The following is a 20238-nucleotide window of genomic DNA, read 5'->3' on the forward strand; positions in this document are numbered from 1 at the left end:
TCATGGACTTCACGCAGTTGAGTTATGTACTTTAAACCAGTCCGTTTTGTTCCGCATATTTTACAAACGTGGAATAGCTAATCAACAATCAATGAATCTGCTCAGCCCTGAGCTCCTTTATGCTCCCTCTGGAGGAACTGATACCTTCCCCTGTGGCCTTTGGTGAAGAACACATTGAATGAATTCTCAGCAACAACAGATTCTCTAGATCTTTAACCACCACTCCTAAACACACAGTGGTGATCTGGGCTTGTGAGCTCTGTCTGGAGAAAGCAAAGCTGTTGTTTTCAGACATTAACATTAGACAGGCAGAGATAACCTGTCAGAGGTGGATGTTATACTTGGCACTTTTTAAGCTGCTGTTTATTACCATTCTGCTCTCTCTCCCCTCCAGCACGCTCCGGTCTCCTGTCACATCCCCAGGGCAGGCAGCAAATCTGCAGAGCTCTGGCAGCACAGTGGCCACTTTTCTTGGTCTCCTTCTCTGTGCAAATCACCACAGTCCCAAGGACATCAGCCACGTCACCCTCTACTGTTTTCTCCACAATCGTCCATGCAGACCCCAACAGACAGGTCTGCAGCTCCTCTGCTTCTCCGGCTCTGTGCCCCCTCCCAGTGCTGTTCAGGGCCCTGAGCTGCCCGCAGCTGGCAGGCAGGCGTCAAGCAAGCAGGGACCGGGGCAGGGACCTGAGCAGACACCATGGACGGATCAGGTCCAGGCTGAGGGAAGGTCACGGCTGGCGGCACCGCGTGCCACCTGGGACTGCACCCAGTGCCACCCGGGCAGGCACCAGCCAGGACAATCCACAGGGAAGTGCCATTCCCCAGCCTCCGCTGCGCAGGCCGAGCACCTGCAGTTTGGGGCCACTGATCCAGCACCCCTTAAACGTCCTGCGTCAGACGAAAGCAGTGAGGGGTGTCCCTGCCAGATCTATTACTTTCCAGCTGCTCCAGGGCAGCAAGGGTCACAGAACAGCATCCTGGCAATGTCTGGATACCTGAATCAGCCCCGCGGGGTGATGGTGCACCCCTCGCAAGAATCTGCAACTGTGTAGGGGGCCCATAGTGAGGTCCTGCTCCTCCCACATACGCCACAGGCCCTCCCCGCCCACTGCCTCAGTTCCACCGGTGGGTCACTGCCTCCCCAGGCCTAACACCCATGGGACCCCGAAAAATGTCTGCAGATCTGGTAAGCATCTCTTGGAGGCTCAGCTGTACCAGGGGCCTGGGCGGGGGAGCAGGATGCCACCTCAGGGCCTCCCAGCCCTTACCTGGGGGCCACGGGCTGGTGTACATCACCAGAAGGGAAAGGAAAAGCCAGGGTGAGCCAAGTGCTGAGCGCTGCAGAGAGGACTGCGGGTTCCTCAGCTACCTGGCAAAGTTCCATAAGAAACCCGTTTTGAGCCAATCTTGGAAAGAAGGAATTTCCACGAGCAGAAACGGGGAACCCAGGATGGGCATCACACCCGGCAGTGTGGTGGGCGGGCAGTGGGGCCTGCCGGGTGGCCTGGGGAGATCACACGGGCTCCAGCCCACGCTTGGGGATCAGCCTGTATCGTCTAAACAGCTGGCAACCTTGAGACTCTGCAAGTAGGAGTGTGGCCACAACAGGTCGGCACGGTGGCCCGCCCATCACCCCGCGCACTGCTCCGGCACCGGCCTCGCCATCAATTCTTCCTCTGCTACAGCTGCGGCCTCACTCCCTCAGGAATCTGCCATCTCAATGAGGCCTCCCTAACATCCCACCTGCACACACCCTGCGCTTCCTCCTGAGTCTGTCTGCCCATCCCTTCCCCCCGATCATAAGCTCTCTGAGGACAGGAATGGTCTGTTTTGGTTGCTGCTTTCTCTTCAGCATCTAGAAGAGGGCCCAGCTCAAGACATCAACTGCACAAACAAATGAATGACTGCCCAGAAAAAGACAAAAGACAGACTACAACAGCCAGGCACGGGGGCTCACACCTGTAATCCAGGGACGGAAAAAGACTACAGCGGCCAGGCACAGGGGCTCACACCTGTAATCCCAGCACGGTGGGAGCCCAAGGCAGGACGATCAGGACGATTGCTTGAGCCTGGGAATTCAAAACCAGCCTGGAAAATACATTAAGACCTTGACTCTACCAAAAAAAAAAAAAAAAAGCCAGGTATGGTGGTGCATACCCGTAATCCCAGCTACTTGAGAGGCTGAGCAGCAGGAGGATTGCTTGAGCCAGGGATGTTGAGGCTACAGTGGGCTATGATCAGCCACTGCACTCCAGCCTGGGTGACAGACCGAGATCCTGTCTGAAGAAACAAAAACGAACACCCCAAAACCAAAAACCAAAGACAGACAGCAAAGACAAGAGATCAGGAAAAGGAGGAACGCAATCTCGGCTCACTGCAACCTCTGCCTCCTCAGTTCAAGCGCTTCTCCTGCCTCAGCCTCCCGAGTAGCTGGGATTACAGGCACCCACCACCATTCCCAGCTAATTATTTTGTATTTTCAGTAGAGATGGGGTTTCACCATGTTGACCAGGCTGGTATTGAACTCCTGACCTCAGGTGATCCACCCACCTCAGCCTCCCAAAGTGCTGGGATTACAGGCGTGGGCCACTGTGCCTGGCCAGAGGCTTTCTTAATAAGGGAATAACTTAAAAACTTTTCCACAAAAAGCACAGAGAATTCCAACCCTCTGAAGACACCGCTCCTGAAAGCGGCCTATTTTCACCATGAGCAGGGAGCCCGGCTCCCATACCCAGAGCCCAAAAGAGAACACGGGCCCAGCCTAGGCTGGTTCCTGAAGGCGACAGGCCCCTGGGCCCCACTGTCTCTGCACCAGAGGGGTTGGGAGCCCTTGTCCTGCCCATGGCCAATCCCCCCATATGCTCAAAGCAACAGTCCATCCAAAGACTTTGAAAAAAAACACAGCCCCCCAAATCTCTCACAGACTCAGCCAGGCAGCCACTCCATGCAGATGAGATTTTAGATTCCAAATCAGATGGTCTTCTTGGGTGGTTTTATTCAAACATGTTTGTAAATCATGATACAGTTTAATTAAAGTGGAACATCTCTCCGAAACACTCTGGGATTAAGTAGACACGCACGCGTGCAGATCATTCGAGAGTTAAACAGAACAGGAGTTAGGAGTCTTCTGACTTAGCGGTTCTCTAAGTGTGGTCCGGGGAGCTTCAGGGGGGTCCCCAGGGCCAGAGCGGCTTGTGTTTTCCCTGCGCTGACATTTGCTCCGGTGGCTCCGGTGAAACTGCAGGTGCATCTGCACAGCGCAAGGTGGCGATGGCACGCGGTACCCTCAGACACTGGACTCACCACCACAGCAGGTGCACAGTACAGGGACTAAGCCGGCCTACCTTAAAACGTACTGGAGAAAGCAGCAAAAAGCATCAAGTTTATTCCACATTGACTCTTAGGCCTTTTTTGTTTTTTTTCTTGATATGGAGACTGCCTGTGTTGCCCAGGCTGGAGTACAGTGGCACGATCTCAATTCACTGCAACCTCTGCCTCCCAGGTTGAAGTGATTCTCCTCCCTCAGCCTCCCAAGTAGCTGGGATTACAGGCGCCCACCACCACACTGGGCTAATTTTTGTATTTTTAGTAGAGACGGGGTTTTACCATGTTGGCCAGGCTGGTCTCAAACTCCTGACCTCAGGTGATCCGCCCGCCTCGGCCTCCCAAAGTGCTGGGATTACAGGCGTGAGCCACTGTGCCTGGCCGTGCCTGGTCTCTTAAGCCTTTTGAATGTTCTGTATGAGGAACTGGGAGGTGCACGTACCCACATACCCCTAAATGTGAGGCTACCCCAAGGAGAGGCACTTGAGTGTGGCCTTTGGAGCTGTGACCTGGAGTAGGGTGCTGGGCAGATGTCTTCTCCAAGCAGACCTAGTGACCTGCACTTCTAAGAAAATGGCTGACGGTGTCTGTTGCAATCGTAAAATTCAAGCTTTAACATAAAAATTATAGTTGTGGAAAACTTATATTCACCACCATGAGCTTCAAGCTTCCAAATACTTGAAAGACTTCTGGTGAGTTTGGCTGGGCGCGGTGGCTCACGTCTGTAATCCCAGCACTTTGGGAGGCCGAGGTGGGCTGATCACAAGGTCAGGAGATCGAGACCATCCTGGCTAACACGGTGAAACCCCGTCTCTACTAAAAATACAAAAAATTAGCCGGGAGCGGTGGCATGCGCCTGTCGTCCCAGCTATTCGGGAGGCTGAGGCAGGAGAATCGCTTGAACCTGAGAGGCGGAGGTTGCAGTGAGCTGAGATCGTGCCACTACACTCCAGCCTGGCCAAGAGTGAGACTGTCTCAAAAAAAAAAAAAAAAAAAGACTTCTGGTTAGTTCAGCAGTGTTCGTGAATGGGATGTTTTGATGATCTGTGCGATTAAATGTGTCACTGCTGGAAGGCCCGTGTAACTCCGTGAGCTAGTGTGTTCCAAACGCCTGGTGCATGACGGACAAAACACATGGAAAACAGGATCCATTCGGGCTGCAACTCTACAGCTGCAGATTCTACACTGCAGCTGACTTTCAAGAAACTACTGCTTTTTCTGGCTGGGTGTGGTGGCTCACGCTTGTAATCTCAGCACTTTGGGAGGCTGAGGTGGGTGGATCACACGAGGAGTTTAAGACCAGCTTGGCCAACATGGTGAAACCACATCTCTGCTATAAATATAAAATTAGCCGGGTGTGGTGGCTGTAATCCTAGCTACTCGGAGGTTGAGGCAGGAGAATCGCTTGAACCCAGGAGGCGGAGGTTGCAGTGAGCCGAGATTGCGCCACTGCACTCCAGCCTGGGCAACAAGAGCCAAAAAACTCGGTCTCAAAAAAAAAAAAAAAAAAAAGAACTGCTTTTCGAGTTCTGGTGTAGTAGCAACAAATACCCATAGTTATCTGAAAAGGCTACGAAAATAACCCTCCCTTCCAGCTACATAGCTGCATGAGGCCAGATTTTTTTTTTAATACTTCAACCAAAACAACATATCCCTGGCTGGGCGCGGTGGCTCGCGCCTTTAATCCCAGCACTTTGGGAGGCCGAGGTGGGCGAATCACAAGGTCAGGAGATCAAGACCATCCTGGGTAACACGGTGAAACCCCGTCTCCACTAAAAATACAAAATAATTAGCCAGGTGTGGTGGTGGGCACCTGTAGTCCCAGCTACTCGGGAGGCTGAGGCAGGAGAATGGCGTCAACCCGGGAGGCGGAGCTTACAGTTAGCTGAGATAGCGCCACTGCACTCCAGCCTGGGCGACAGAGCAAGACTCCATCTCAAAAAACAACAGCAACAAAAAACAAAAAAACCCCAACATATCCCTGTCGACAAATCCAGAAGCCAGCTGATGCTTTCTATTAAGGCAGACCTTAAGGAGACTTAGGAAAAATGTAAAACTACGCCATTCTTCTCATTATATTTTGTTGTTTTAGAAGAAATTATCTTTCATAAAAACATTTATATGAATACATATTTAATATAATAAAATGACATTTTGTTGTATCAAATGTTTTTTAAACTCCTGTTTTAATTTGTAATACAACAGATATAACCCACATAAACAAATGGTCTTCGGGGTTCTCAATAACTTAAGAATGTAAGGAGGTCCTGGCCGAAAATGGCTGAAGAGCTGCCGTCTGAATGTCCCTTTCCGGGAGTGGACTGTCATCTAGAGTATTTTCTTAAAAACACAGCAGCCCTGCCTGAGGTTTCTTCAGGAATAATGGTAATACTGGCAGAATCAGCGACAAATGGAGCTCTATCCACAAGACCACTGCAGAAATTCGGGTCTGGTTTCTATCAGACTATAAAGAACAGCTGGCCAGGCATGGTGGCTCATACCTATAATCCCAGCACTTAGGGAAGCCGAGGCAGGAGGGTCACTTGACCCCTGGGGCTCGAGACCAGCCTGGGCAACACAGAGAGACCTCGTCTCCACAACAAAAATTTTTAAAGTAGCCGGATGTAGTGGTGCATGCCTGTGATCCCAGCTACTCGGGAGGCTGAAGTGAGAGGACTGCTTGAGCCCAGGAGGTTGAAACTGCAGTGAACCATGATCATCCCCACTGCATCCAGCCTGGGCAGCAGAGCAAGACCCTGTCTCAAAAAAAAAAAAAAAAAAAAAAAAGGCCAGACGCGGTGGCTCACGCCTGTAATTCGAGCACTTTGGGAGGCCAAGGCAGGCGGATCATCTCTCAGGTCAGGAGTTCAAGACCATCCTGGCCAACATGGTGAAACCCTGTCTCTACTAAAAATACAAAAATTAACTGGGCATGGCCTGCACTTGTAGTAGTCCCAGCTACTCGGGAGGCAGAGGCAGAAGAACTGCTTGAACCCAGGAGGCAGAGGTCGCAGTGAGCCGAGATCTTGCCACTGCACTCCAGCCTGGGGGACAAGAGCGAAACTCCACCTCAAAAAAAAAAAAAAGGCACACAAAGAAACCTGCCCTGAAGTCGGATGTCCTCCTATCCCCAGGTCTAACCTGGCACTGCACACAAGCCCAGCAAAATCTGGGCACATGATGGGACCAGACTTCAATGCACTGATGGCTGCAGCGCCAGGGCCTAAAGGGCGAAGATCAATGTCCACGCCAAGGTGACCAACAGAAGCAGAGGGCCACAGGGCACCCCAAACGGCTGTGAAACATCCACTTTCAACTGCGTTCCCAGGCCACTGCCCTAACAGCAGCCTCTTCTATTGTGATGTAAAAGAGAGGGGTCCCCGTAGGGAGACGGAGAGGAGCTTACAAAGGTCTTTCACCTTCCTACCCAACTGTCATCATGCTCCATAGAAGCACATGGAAATGACCTCAGACATTAGGAAGCCGTAGGAGTAGCTTCAGAAATGCCCCAAGTGTCAGCCCCAGGGGTGGGGGGCTAGAAATCCCCTCAGTGCGCTGTACCCTGCAGAGTCAGCCTCACAGGGTGCAACAGAGGGAACCACACAGAAACAGACTCTGAAACTCACAGTGTGTAAAAACAAAAGCGAGGGGGCCGGGCGTAGTAGCTCACGCCTGTAATCCCAGCACTTTCGGAGGCCGAGGCGGTCAGATCACCTGAGGTCAGGAGTTTGAGACCAGACTGGCCGACAGCAAAACCCCATCTCTACTAAAAATATAAAAATCATCCGGGTGTGGTGTCCAGCGCCTACGGTCCCAGCTAATCGGGAGGCTGAGGCAGGAGATTATCCGGGTGTGGTGTCAAGCGCCTGCAGTTTCAGCTAACTGGGAGGCTGAGGCAGGAGAATCGCTTGAACCTGGGAGGCAGAGGTTGCAGTGAGCCAAGATCGCGCCATTGCACTCCAGCCTAGGAGACAGAGTGAGACCCTATCTCAAAACAAAACAAAAGCAAAGGCAGGACTCAAGTCAATATTCATTTATTCAAAACAGTGTCCTAAGAAAAACACATTCAACCAATTCTTTAATGAAAACACTGGGAAATCCAAACCCACTAAATTCTGAGCCAATCTTTTCCTTTTATTCCCTAATGAAGTTTGCTCTACTTCAGAGAGGTCCCCTAAAAGTCCTGCACGTTTGCATAACTATGGCAAAGGAATGCAAGCTACTCTCCTCATGTCTTCAGCAAACTGTTGCAGTGACAACGCAGCCCACACTCTACTAAGGCATCCTCCTGGGTCTGGGGTCCAACAACCAGACCTTGAGCCACACGAGTCAAGGTTCTAGAACCTGGAGGCACCACCAGGTCCGAATCCAGGATCCAGTACTTACTGCTGCGTGACCTGAACCTCTCTGTGCCCCAGTCTCCTCACTTCCAAAACAGGAGAATGGCAGGACCCACAGAGTCATGACCGCCTAAAGCCCTTTGCAAGTGCCCGGCACTCAGCACTCGCCGTGCCCTTGGTAACTGCTGCTACGGCTATTACTGAAGTCATGAGAACTCACTCTAACCGCTCAAGTCACTCCTGGAGCCTCAGACTTCATCTGTGTGACTCTTGGTACCATCTTTTCATCACACCCAAGCCTGGGGCCACTCCCTGCCAACGCCACCATTCACATATTCATTACCCACAGCACAATTCCACTAACTGTTTTATGAGTCCTGATTTGCCAAACACAGCATTTAAAACATTCCACTTCTGAAATAAACAAAAGCAGGCTGGCGCAGTGACTCATGTCTGTAATCCCAGCACTTTGGGAGGCCGAGGTGGGAGGGTCCCTTGTGCCCAGGAAGTCAAGGCTGCAGTGAGCAGAGATCGTGCCACTCCACTCCAGCCCAGGCAACAGAGTGAGATCCTGTCTCAAAACAAAATATTATAAACAAAGCAAACCAAAATAAAATAAACAAAAATGGAGTGAAATAATGGAGACAGCCCCCTGGCCAGGCCTGCAAGACTCAGCGCTGACGGCCCAGAGCAGACATAGTCAGCACCCACTCCTTGCCCACCTGCTCTGGGCCTCGGGCCCCCAGGCGGCCCTTCTCACGCCACAGTGGCCCCGGCCCAGGCAGTGTTCTTGCCCGGCACACAGCCTGCTCAGAGCCCTCTGAAGGGTGGCAGGCTCGTGAGTTCAAAGCCACAGAACCAGCATGCACTTTAGGGACAGAAGAGAAGTGGCTGACATCAGGTAGGAAATGGTGGCTTCTGTCCACTACAGCCGATGTTTAGGGGACAGCCGCAGTTAAATGAAACTTTTACCACGTTCAAGGTGGTTTTGCTTTTCGGAACTGGACCACCCTCTTGCTTGCTCGTGCCTGTGGTAGCTCTCCATGCGGCTTCGCCACAGATCCTGCCCACGGTCTGTTCTGAATTAAACACACTATTGAGTTGGAGCACTCATGTGTTTGCTCTGTCTCTCTGGGGCTTTGTTTAGAAAACAAACTTTGACAATATCCAAGCAAACAATGGGACCAAATACCTGCAAAGTCACTTAAAAAAACAAAAGGTATCTGTTCCCATTCCAAGGGCATTTTGTAAGAAACAAAGAAACATGCTTTCTGATATCATTCATCTGAATCAACGCATACCCTGTCATCAGCGAGCCCTAAGCCAAGAGGCTCACCCTCAGAACACGTGCCTTCCTCAGAACAAGACAAGGTTTGCACTGAGTCTTCCACATTCTTGTACAAGCACCCTTGTAACCAAGCCCATGAGGCTCCCACACCCCATAGTCTGTGCCAGACGAGACTCCTCAGGGAACCCCAGCCGCCGTCCCATCTATACCCTGCTTTATCCAGGCAGCGCCGGCACAAACTTACTGAAGCATTATTTTGAGATTCCTACAGGAGAGACTCACAAAGGACCGATGACAGCCCTGCCACCCACTTACACAGCCATTATCGCAACAGCGAGCCACAGCACCAACGGCTTCCTATGCACAAGGAAGACTTGCCATGCATTAATTCACTTCACTCCCACAGTGTAATTCCCGTTACTAATTATGACAACAACAATTATTAACTATAGTAACTATTATGTAATTAACACAATCACTTATTGATAATAATTGCAATGAATTATAATCAACAATTGTTCAAAATAACTAAATTATAATAAAATACAATGCATTATGGTCATATTCTGATGGTTATGATACATCATTTCATATTAGCACATGGGTATTACTTATAGTAATTAACAATGACAGAAGTCACTATTATTATCCCCATTTTACAGAGGAGGAGCTGACACAGGGGCAGCAGCAGTGGGCAGGGCCTGGGTGGGAGTCCAGGGCCTCGGTGCCAGAGCCTCTAGAACTGCCCGATACCAGGCTCACAGAACAGGAGAGCCTCAGGGCGAGACAGCTCACTGCCCCCACCTCGCTCAGCCTTGGGGTACAGCCTCCACCCAGCAGGGGCTGAGCACAAGTGAATTTGCAAGGAACACCTGTAAGCGGCCCTCAGGAAAGAGACACACGTCAGCACCGACTGTGTCCAGCGGAGCCCTGCGTGTTTTCAGCAGGCAGCCTGTCCATCCCCGGCCCCGCTCTCCACCCCCTCGCACCCTCCACCAAATGCTTCCTGCAGCTCTGCTCTCTGCAAGCAACGATGCTGGATGCGGAGATGCAGCAAGAGCAGGTCCAGCCTCTGGCAGTGAGAGAGTGGACCCCCCTCAACCCCAAACACCTTGTCAGACCCTGTAAGGAAGCACTCTGAAAAAGAGGGTGTTCTAGGTATACATGTAAGAGAAACAACAACGCAACTGGCAGCTAATGCGAGCGCTTGCTGTTCACCAGGCTCTCAGGCGCATTGACCTGTTCAATCTCAGTGACCCTGTGAGAGAAGCACCACTCTTTTTTTTTTTTTTTTTTCTTTTTGAGATGAAGTCTCTGTCACCTAGGCTGGGGTGCAGATCTCGGCTCACTTCAACCTCCACCTCCAGGGTTTAAGTGATCCTCCTGCCTCAGCCTCCTGAGTAGCTGGGACTACAGGCAACTGCCACCATGCCCAGCTAATTTTTTCTATTTTTAGTAGAGACAGGGTTTCACCATGTTGGTCCGGCTGGTCTTGAACTCCTGACCTCAAGTGATCCACCTGCCTCAGCCTCTCAAAGTGCTGGGATTACAGACATGAGCCACTGCGCCTGGCCGAGAAACACCACTCTTATGCCCAAATGAAATGAAGAGTTTTGATGACACCAATGTCAGTCACGCAGCTGGTAGGTGGAGGTTAATCAAGAACCGAGCACATCCGCCCGTGGGCTAATCAAGAACCGAGCACATCCGCCCGTGGGCGTGACCCTGTCCCACAGGAGCCCACCCTCTGATCTGTGTGCTGCCATCATCCTTTTACTTTAAAAATTGTTGGATGCTGGGCATGGTGGCTCAGGCCTGTGATCCCAGCACTTTAGGAGGCTGAGGTGGCAGGATTGCTTGAGCCCAGGCGTTTGAGACCAGCCTGGGCAACATAGTGAGACCTTGTCTCTACTAAAAAATAAAAAAGCCAGGTGTGGTGGCACACACCTGTAGTCCCAGCTACTCAAGAGGTAGGAGGATTGCTTGAGCCTGGGAGGTTGAGGCTGCTGTGAGCCATGATCGCACCACTGCACTCCAGCCTGGGCAACACAGTGCGACCGTCTCCAAAAAAATAAAGTTGGGCCAGGCATGGTGGCTCACGCCTGTAATCCCAGCACTTTGGGAGGCCTAGATGGGCAGATCGCGAGGTCAGGAGTTCGAGACCAGCCTGGCCAACATGGTGAAATCCCGTCTCTACTAAAAATAAAAAATTAGCTGGGCACAGTGGTGGGCACCTGTAATCCCAGCTACTTGTGAGGCTAAGGCAGGAGAATCGCTTGAACCTGGGCAGCGGAGGTTGCAGTGAGCCGAGATCATGCCACTGCAACTCTAGCCTAGGCGACAGAGCAAGACTCCGTCTCAGGGGAAAAAAAAAAAGTTGGCCAAGAGTAATGGCTCACACCTATAACCTCAGCACTCTGAGAGGCCAAGGCTGGAGAAATACTTGAATTCAGGAAGTTGAGGCTGCAGTTAGCTGTGACTGTGCCACTGCACTCCAGCCTGGGTGACAAAGCAAGACCTTAACAAACCCAGAACTATTGTAAATATACAAATATACCTCCCCCAAATAAACAGCACTCAGAACTGCTCAAGACATTAAGTGAAAAGGAAAGACAGAAAATCATAAATGTGGCTAATCCCAACTGTCTACCCATGTATAGGAATGTGTGAGCCTGGGCGACATGGTGAAAACCTGTCTCTACAAAAAACACAAAAAATCAGCCAGGGTGGCGGTGTACACCTGCAGTCCCAGCTACCTGGGAGGCTGAGGTGGGAGGATCTCCTGAGGCCAAGGCTACAGTGAGCCGTGATTGTGTTACTGCACTCCAGCCTGGGTGAGTGAGATCTTGTCTCAAAAAAAAAAAAGAAAAGAAAAGAAAACATATTTCTTGTGAGTAATATTACAGGTGATTTTTTTTTCTTTTTATTTCCACATCTTCTAAATTATTTGAAATGAGCATGTCTCTTTTTATCATGATGGAAAGTTTTTTAAAAAACTAGAATCAAAAAGCAACTCTGCCCAAGGAAAATTCTGCATGGAAACCCCACGGCGGCATGACGGGGAGGGGTCAGGGCGGCTCCTCCGAGAGCAGCTGCTGGCTCCTTATCCTGGTGGCAGCCGTGGCCTTATCTCTGTGATGCAGACAGAGGCTGCCATGGAAAGAGGGGGCCCCTGGCCCCGGGTTGCCCACACACAGTGTATACAAGACACAGCCACCCGCACCTGGCAGCCACTGTCGCCAAGTCACTAGGGATGGGCTGTGGTGCAGGCTCGGGAGCAACTCTAATACTTACGGGCAACACCAGGAACAGCTCCCTAACAGGAGCTGTAAGTACAACACGAACAACAACCTCATTTTCCACTCTGGACCACTAATGACCATCCGCAAATGATCCACTGAATGTCTTACACTAGACGCAATGACACAAGAGAAATAAAACAACAACGCGGCCCAGCAATGCTGGGGCCCAGAGGCACAGCTCAGACCAAAGCGGGGTCAGAGAGAAGGGAGCAGGGAAACCAGACCGGGCGCCAGGGACCCAGCAGGCCAGAGGCTTAAAGAAGCCGCGGGAGGCCTGAGGCTAAGGCCGCGTGCTCACTGCCCTGCAGAGCACAGAAGAGGAGGGACCTACCCCCAGGCAACTCTGGAAAGCAGCGATCGGACTGCACTGTAAGGCCAAAGACAAAAAGAGCCACACACATATGAGGGCTCCGGTCAGAAAGTCTGTGTCTCGCAGGGGTGCGGGCCGGCAATTCTCCACACTCTACAGGCACACTAGGTTTCAACAAATAAGCAAACACACTGTGGACAGTGAGCGCCAGGCTTCTCAACACCTGCTAATGTTATAAGCAATGGGGGAGGTGAGAAACCCTGCTGGGGTGGATGTGAATCTGAAACACCGGTATGATCCCATGGTTTTTTAACATGAACGCGAGAGATAAGCACACGTAGATGTGTGTACACAGGCATGCTAGTGTGGACGAGTGTGTCTCCTGCCTGCGTCCAGACCTGTGTTTCCAGCACCATCCTCCAATAAAAGAACAGGAGCTCAGGGACAAAACGGGCTGGTGCAGGAAAAATACAAGGAGCCCGGAGCATCTTGCAGGTTCCAGAAGAGGAACAGTCAGAATGTGAAGGGGCACGCTGAAAAGATGCGGGGCTACCTGAAGGGGTCCCACGTCAGGAGGAAGAGGGGCCTTCAGGCAACAGCACCGGCCACGTGGGAGCCTGGGTGGGAGGGGCTCCAGAAGTGAACATGGAATATCCAGAAAATGGCCATTAGTCAAATGGACAGATGTGCCTAAGAGCTGCAGGCCGGGTAAGAGGCCTGTAGCAATGCTAACCTACCCTACGATCAGACAAGATGATGGCAACAGGGGAAGCCGACTACAGGAGCCTAAAATCATTGTCAAGTAAAACGGTAAGAGAATATTTATGAATGAAATGATATGACTCAAACAATGGAGGGTGCGGAGCAGGAGAGGACAGGCTGAGTGATGGCCACGTGAGTGTTCCTTATATTTTCTCCTCCACTTTTATGCACATTTGAATTTTTCCACAATAAAAAGCCCTTTAAAACTTCTTCTCGGCCGGGCACAGTGGCTCATGCCTGTAATCCCAGCACTTTAGGAGGTTGAGGCGGGCAGATCGCTTTGAGCTCCGGAGTTTGAGACCAGCCTAGGCTAACATGGCAAGACCCTGTCTCTACAAAAAATACAAAAAAATTAGCCAGGCATGGTGGCATGCATCTGTGGGAGGCTGAGGCAGGAGGATCATTTGAGCAAGGGAGGCAGAGGCTGCAGTGAGCTGAGATTGTGCCACTGCAAGCCAGCCTGGGTGTCAGAGTAAGACCCTGTCCCCAAGAAAAAGAAAAAAAAAATTTTTTTCTCAAAGTTTGCAAATTCAACATAAATCTGGTCTCCTTTTCTTTTTTCTTTTTAAAAAAGAGACAGGGTCCCGCTCCATCACCCAGGCTGGAGTGCAGTGGCGTGATCATAGCTCACTGCAGCCTGGAGCCCCCGGGCTCAAGTGATCTCCCTGCCTCCTGAATTGTGCCCATCCATGCGAAAGGAGCAGAAGTTCTCTGGGCAGCAGCCTCTCCCTCACGCCACATTTGCTCCATCTCTCCACCCACAGTTGCCTTCACAGGTGCCATTTCTGATGATCTCCAAGCCATCTGCCAACCGTTTTCCACCCTGCAGCCGGTGGGCCCACCTGTCTCCCACACTTCCTCCTTGGGCTGGATGATGATGGCCATGCCCTGGCAGCCTCTGGCCGCAGCAGTCCCCGACACCCCACGCTCCGGGCCACTTTCCTGCCCTCCTACTGGACCAAGCACTTGCTTGCGCTGGAGGCACCTGCCATTTTCCATGGATTTGTGAGTGACTGCTCACAGACTCACATCTGTGTTCATGACTCACACCGTGAGCTCGCAGGGCAGAAGCCAAGACTGTGTCCATTCACCATTGTCCCCAGTTGCAGGCATGACCCCAGCACATAGCTGTCACTCAACACTGACTCAAAGAACCAGCTTCTTTGACATATGAGGCATCCAGGATGGAGTCCGGGTACCGGACTCCCTTTTCGGTCTTGTTCAATGATGTTTACCTTTATTATGTTCATTTAGTCATCCAGGTTCCAAATATGCTGTACACTCTGGCATGAAGAAATGAACACACCTAATATCTATTAGGTGATCTGGGCAAAACATCTTAAATCTCACTTTTTTTCCACTTTGGTAACTAATCTGCTAGAAATGGTTTAGTATGGTTCACTTTCTAAAAGGTTCAGATGATAGGAACAAGTGTTGATGAGGTTGTGGAGAAACTGAACCCTTCGTGAACTGCTGGTGGGCATGCAAATGGTGCAGCCACCGTACAACAGCTAAGCGGGTCCTCAAAAAGTTAAACACAGAGTGACCATCTCACCCAGCCCATGACAAATTAACACACACGTCCACATGAAAACTTCTACACAAATGCTCACAACAGCACTATTTACAAGAGTCAAAAGGTAGAAACAGGCCAAATCATAGATGAACTGGGACATATCCATACACTTGGATACTTGACGACAAAAAGAAACGAAACACTCATGCTGCCGCATGAGCTGTGAAGACACGCCGAGTGAAAGAAGGAGACACAAGAGTTCACTGGCTGTGTGGCTTCATCTATAGAACATACACAGAACAGGTCAATCCAGCAAGACGGAATGCAGATGGGTAGTTCCCAGGGGCTGGGTGGGAGGGAATGGGGGTGACTACTTAATGCACACGGGGTCTCCTCTTGGGGGAATGAAACGGTTTGGAAGTAGACAGCGATGATGGCTGCACCACACTGTTAATGCGCTACATGCCACTGAATTGTTCATCTTACAATGGTTCATCTGATGTCACTGCCACAAGTCCCCCTGGCACTCCAGGGGTTGAACACGGGTCACATCTGGACCTAGCAACACCCAGAAGGGCAGGGCTGGTGGGAGCGGAGGGCGCCGTCTTGCTGCGTGCCCTTTGATGCGGCCATGCTTCCCTCCCGTGCACACCTGTTACCTGTCTCCATCAGTGCTACAGGATGCGGCCCCATGGCCCCTCCCTCCATAATGGCCGCCATCATCACCCCTGCCAGGCCACAGACGCCACCTCCCATCCCAAACACAGCCCTGGGAGGCCACTTGCCACGGAGCCACAAACCACAAGAAGAAGAGGCGCCAGGGCGGGATGGCTGCAGAACTTTTCAAAAGGGTAAGCGAGTTTCAACATGCAGATTTAACTCTTAAACAGAGAAATGACTAAACGCAGTAAGCCTTTAGTGAGTTAAAGAAAACACATGGCTAACACTGCAAAGTACACACAAGGGAACCAAGATGATCCCGGGGCAAGGAGGTCACAGTGGGTGATGGAGACAGGTGGACAGGAGAGCCCACCACAGGGCGAGATGCATGGGAAGCCAGGAAGGTGCAGGGCGAGCGTGATGGACCGTCCCCTCCTGGGTTTCTGGAACCAAGCTTGTCCATAACAGACACTCACACTGGCTTGCATGGGTGGCACCCACTGTCCTCAGGCCAGCTCCAAAGAGCCCCCACCCAGCAGGTCTCGATTGGGTCACCCGGCTCTGCCCGCTCTGGAGCCCTGCCTCACTCTGGAAGGCAGCCCACTTGGGCCAGCCTCGCCCCCTGCCTTCAAGCACACCCCAACCAGCCAAGCAGGGCGAGTCCCCATTTGTAGAAGTGGAGCCAGAACATCCACACTGCACGCACCTCAGGGCACAGAGCCGGTGTGTGTGGCGGGTGACCACCTCACCCTGGACGGGGATGGACAGTGGCAGAACAAACCCAAACACCCCTCCAGCTCCAACCACCAATCTGCAAGAAAGACACTCGGAACAGAGGGCATGCCAGGCTACACCCAGGAGATGCAGCTGCAGGAGACGGCAGCGCCGAGCAGCCAGTGTCCCCAGCTAACAGCAAGGCTGGGGGCCCAGGAGGAGGCTCTGGTCCTCGCATTCCGAGGCCACCAACTGTGAACATCCACAGCAGGGAGCAACGGGCAGCTCTGGCACCATGTGCTCCCCAGCTGGGAGGAAGGGTTGGACTTCGGATGCCGGACACTATGCGGGGCATATAAAGATCAGAGAGGAAGACAGACACACACCTATGTCGTGCGGTGACATCTTCTGAAACATCTGTCAACAAGACGATGCCATTGGGGTCTGCAACGAGAAACGGGAAATGGGACGAGGCTCAAAGAGAAGCAGCATCAACCACAGACAGACCATGCTGGAGGCGGGGGACGGTGCATGGCACACACCCCCATCCCACTCCTTCCAATGGTCCCCTTGCTCCGGAGCATGCCCTCCACTGGGACCATCCCAGCAGCCTCCTCCAGGAAGGCCTCCCTGCTTCCACCCCACTCTCTTGGTCTGTTTCTAACACAGTGGCCACAGGGATTCTTTTAAAGACTAAGTCAGCTGGCGTCCCTCCTCTGCTCAGTCCCTGCTGCACGTACGTCCCTGGTATTGACCTCCCTGCCCTCAGCCTGCACCTGGGCCCTGGCTGCATCCCTCCTTTGCTGGAGTGCAGTGGCGCGATCTCAGCTCGCTCCAACCTCCACCTCCCAAGTAGCTGGGATTACAGGCGCCTGCCACCATGCCCGGCTAATTTTTGTATTTTTAGTAGAGACGGGTTTTCACCACGTTAGCCAGGCTGGCCTCAAACTCCGAACCTCAGGTGATCCGCCCACCTTGGCCTCCCGAAGCGCTGGGATTCCAGGCGTGAGCCACTGACCCCGGCCCCGTCCTACTCCTTGGTGGGCCTGTGCTGACCACCAGGCAACTTGCCCCTCCCCAGCCCCAGCCCCTGACCCTGCTCAACCACGGTCTTTCTTTCATCCCTCGTATCCAGCGGGTGCTTTACACCTGGCTCACTGGTGAGTCCTGTTTTGATGCTGCCCCCAAGCCCTGTCCTCAATCACACACCATGAACGGGCCTCACCCCCGGCCTGGCTCCTTCCAATGGCACATCCTTTGCAAAGCTTCCCCAGGGGAGTCCAACCAGAGTTCCTGCCAACTCTACCATGCGCATCCCCGACCAGATCCTGTGTTCACCTGCCAGTCCTGGAATGGCCAGGCTATGTCCACAGGGTCACCCTCAAATGTTTCAGAACATTCCAGGAGAATGCTCTGCACTCCTCAGGGGAGCTGCACAGAACAGGGACCACCTCCCAAAAAGCTTCCAGGGCCAACAGCGAAGTTAAGGTGTGATGAGTGAGCGTCTCAGCACTGAGAATCCATCCATACCTAACGTGACCGTTCTTACAGTGAGCCACACATTTTAGCATCTGGCAAGCTGCATACTTCATGAAGCAGCAGCACGCACAGGGACCAAAGCGCGCCCAGCAAGGTCCCCCTGCCCCAGTCACCAATAGGGCCACTCGAGCCACCACGGCAAAGCCCTAGGCAGCACGTGGCCTTCTAGTTCCACCGGCTTCAGCTCGGTTCATGGCCTACGGGGCACAGCTGGCGCCCTTCCGTCGTTGCTCCTGTCTACGAGTGGGCAACGAAGGTCCCCAAGTGCTGTCGGGGTCCAGTGCACCTGGGTCTATATGGAGGTGAGCTCTGAGCGACACAGGCCATCTTCCGTGTCCTGGGCCCGCGCCTCTCAAGGCCGCTGTGCACACCAGACAGATGAGTGTTATTTATCAGAGATAAGCCTTTTTAAATGTTTTCTTATCCTTCCCTGCTTGCAAAGCAAAGACCCAGAGGTCAACAAAGAGGATCAAAGGGAGGAGGAACGCCCGCCCTACTACCAGGCAGAGCAACGCCCCCATCACGGCGGGAGTAACAGTCACCATCAGAGGGATCTTCTGAGGGCCCCGCATGTGGGACACAACTGCAGGTCGCCCGCATCATCTCCTCTGATCAAAGCACCACCACCATGAGGACGAGGTTTTCACTCTGTATGAAGAGGAGACTGAGGTTCAGAGAGGTGAGGTGAGATGCCCATCATGTGGCCAGGATTCCAGTGAGGTGGGCCTGACCTGAGCCTGCGCTCAAGGTAGTGTCATGCTAAGGCGGGCATCCTGCAACATCACATGAGCCCCCAGCCACTCCCAAGAGCTCAGGCACCTCCACACACAGATTTGTTCCAAGTCACCCCTCTCATCACTCTTGGCGTCTTCCTTTGCTTTCTCTGCATTTTTTACTCGTGTTACTCTATTAATTGCTCTGTCCCTGCAAAAAACACGTAAAACAAATGATGCCCCGGCTTGTCAGCTTGAGGGGCAGGGGAGGCCGCCATCCCTCAGGGCCTCCCCGGGCTTCTCATTCCCACTGCTCAGCCTGCACACGAGCATGGGGCCGTGCTCAGACCAGAATGGTGTCCAGGTCTCCGAGCATGCCAAATGCCACACACAGGACACTGATCATCCCATCAATCATAACTGGGACTCAGACACCCACCCCAAAGCAGGGGCTAAAGAGCTCCCCATTTACACCCAGTGCCCGCCACCTTCCCGCCCTGCATAAGCTCACTTAGAGCAAGATACCGGAGAAGCTTGGGAATGTGGGTCCCACGGGAGGATCCTTTCAATATCGAAGCCAAAAAGAAACAGGGCAAAGCACCCTCGAGTCCTCCGACCGTCGGAACAAGAGTGCTGATACAAACTCCTCCAACAAGTCAACATGATGTTGGAAAGACAAACTCACAACAGTTGTATTATTTTACTCAATAAGTCAAACCTGACAAACATCTCAAATGGCTATGACCTATGAACTTCAGTTTTTGATCTTTTTATGTGCAGCTGCAAGATGAAAGTTTCTAGTGGCTGCCTTCTGGCAGCAGAGTACACTAACTCTCTAAGGACAAAACAGAGCTGAAACACTCAGAAATGACGTGGAAAACAACACTGCCCTGAGTTACTGCCCCAGTAGGATTTTCCCAAGATGGATGTCAATTACAGTAAGAGATTCGGGTTAGGGGCCACCTGGGTTCCTGAGTCTGGCTGTTTCTAAGCCTTGCTGCAGTTGTTTGTGTTTTGGGATATAGGTCCTTAAAAACAGGTATTGGCTGATTTGCACTGCATTTACTGAAGCCCCAGTAATCACCTTCAGAAGTCCCCTTCCGTCTGGTAGTGGACCAGCTGTGTTCACAGCAACATGGAACCACAGGTGGCACCGCACACAAGCATGGTGGTCACTTGTCAGAACTCCACGCTTCATCAGTAAAGGAGACCACCACAAAGTCCCCTGTGGGACACCCAACACACGATCTCCCACAGATGCACCCCCCAGGGCTGCTGCCCCCACTGTCTCGGGGCTGTCCTCCAGGTTTCTGGCATGGGCTCCTCCCTCCCTCAATTCCACTCCCAGCAGGAAGCTCCCTGAGCTGCTCGAAGGCTTCTACCTCCTCTCCCCACCCTTATCCCAAAACCAGGGGGTCCCAAACCCGACCTAATGGGCAATCACCTGGGACATCTGTGAAATCAGCTTCCTAGGTCTTCAGGGCAGAGACCGGAAGAAGCTGTCAGGTGATTCTGTGATCCCTGCTCCCTCGGCTGCAGCGCCCACTGACTGAGCGCCAGCTGTGGGCAGGCCCCACCCCAGAGCTCGGCCCAGCCTGCCCTGACCCACTGCCTTCCTGGGGCTGCCAGATGCGCTGCCTCCTGAGCCACTCTTGCTTCCCCAGGGAACGAACACCCACGTGTGTGAGGCCCCAGGAATGAGGAGGACAGCAGCCCCACCAGGGAGCCAGGCACATGGAGCTGCAGGCACGTGTGCATGCGTGTGTT

General features: G+C 52.5%; 1 protein-coding gene across 4 annotated transcripts in view; it reads right to left on the minus strand.

Moving 5' to 3' along the window:
* The window catches only part of AGO2 (argonaute RISC catalytic component 2), a 118078-nt gene that overhangs the window by 90637 nt on the left and 7203 nt on the right, over positions 1 to 20238 (minus strand). The window contains exon 1 of one of the 4 annotated variants that reach the window (XM_063669139.1): positions 16606 to 16639. The exons of the other annotated variants lie outside the window; for them this stretch is intronic. Coding sequence (XP_063525209.1) covers positions 16606 to 16636 — 31 coding nt within the window. The 5' untranslated portion in view covers positions 16637 to 16639. Of the gene's footprint in view, positions 1 to 16605; positions 16640 to 20238 lie in introns of those variants that run through there. 4 annotated transcript variants of the gene reach the window in all.

This window comes from Pongo pygmaeus, chromosome 7 (assembly GCF_028885625.2).
Source record: "Pongo pygmaeus isolate AG05252 chromosome 7, NHGRI_mPonPyg2-v2.0_pri, whole genome shotgun sequence".
In the NCBI taxonomy this organism is placed as follows: domain Eukaryota; kingdom Metazoa; phylum Chordata; class Mammalia; order Primates; family Hominidae; genus Pongo; species Pongo pygmaeus.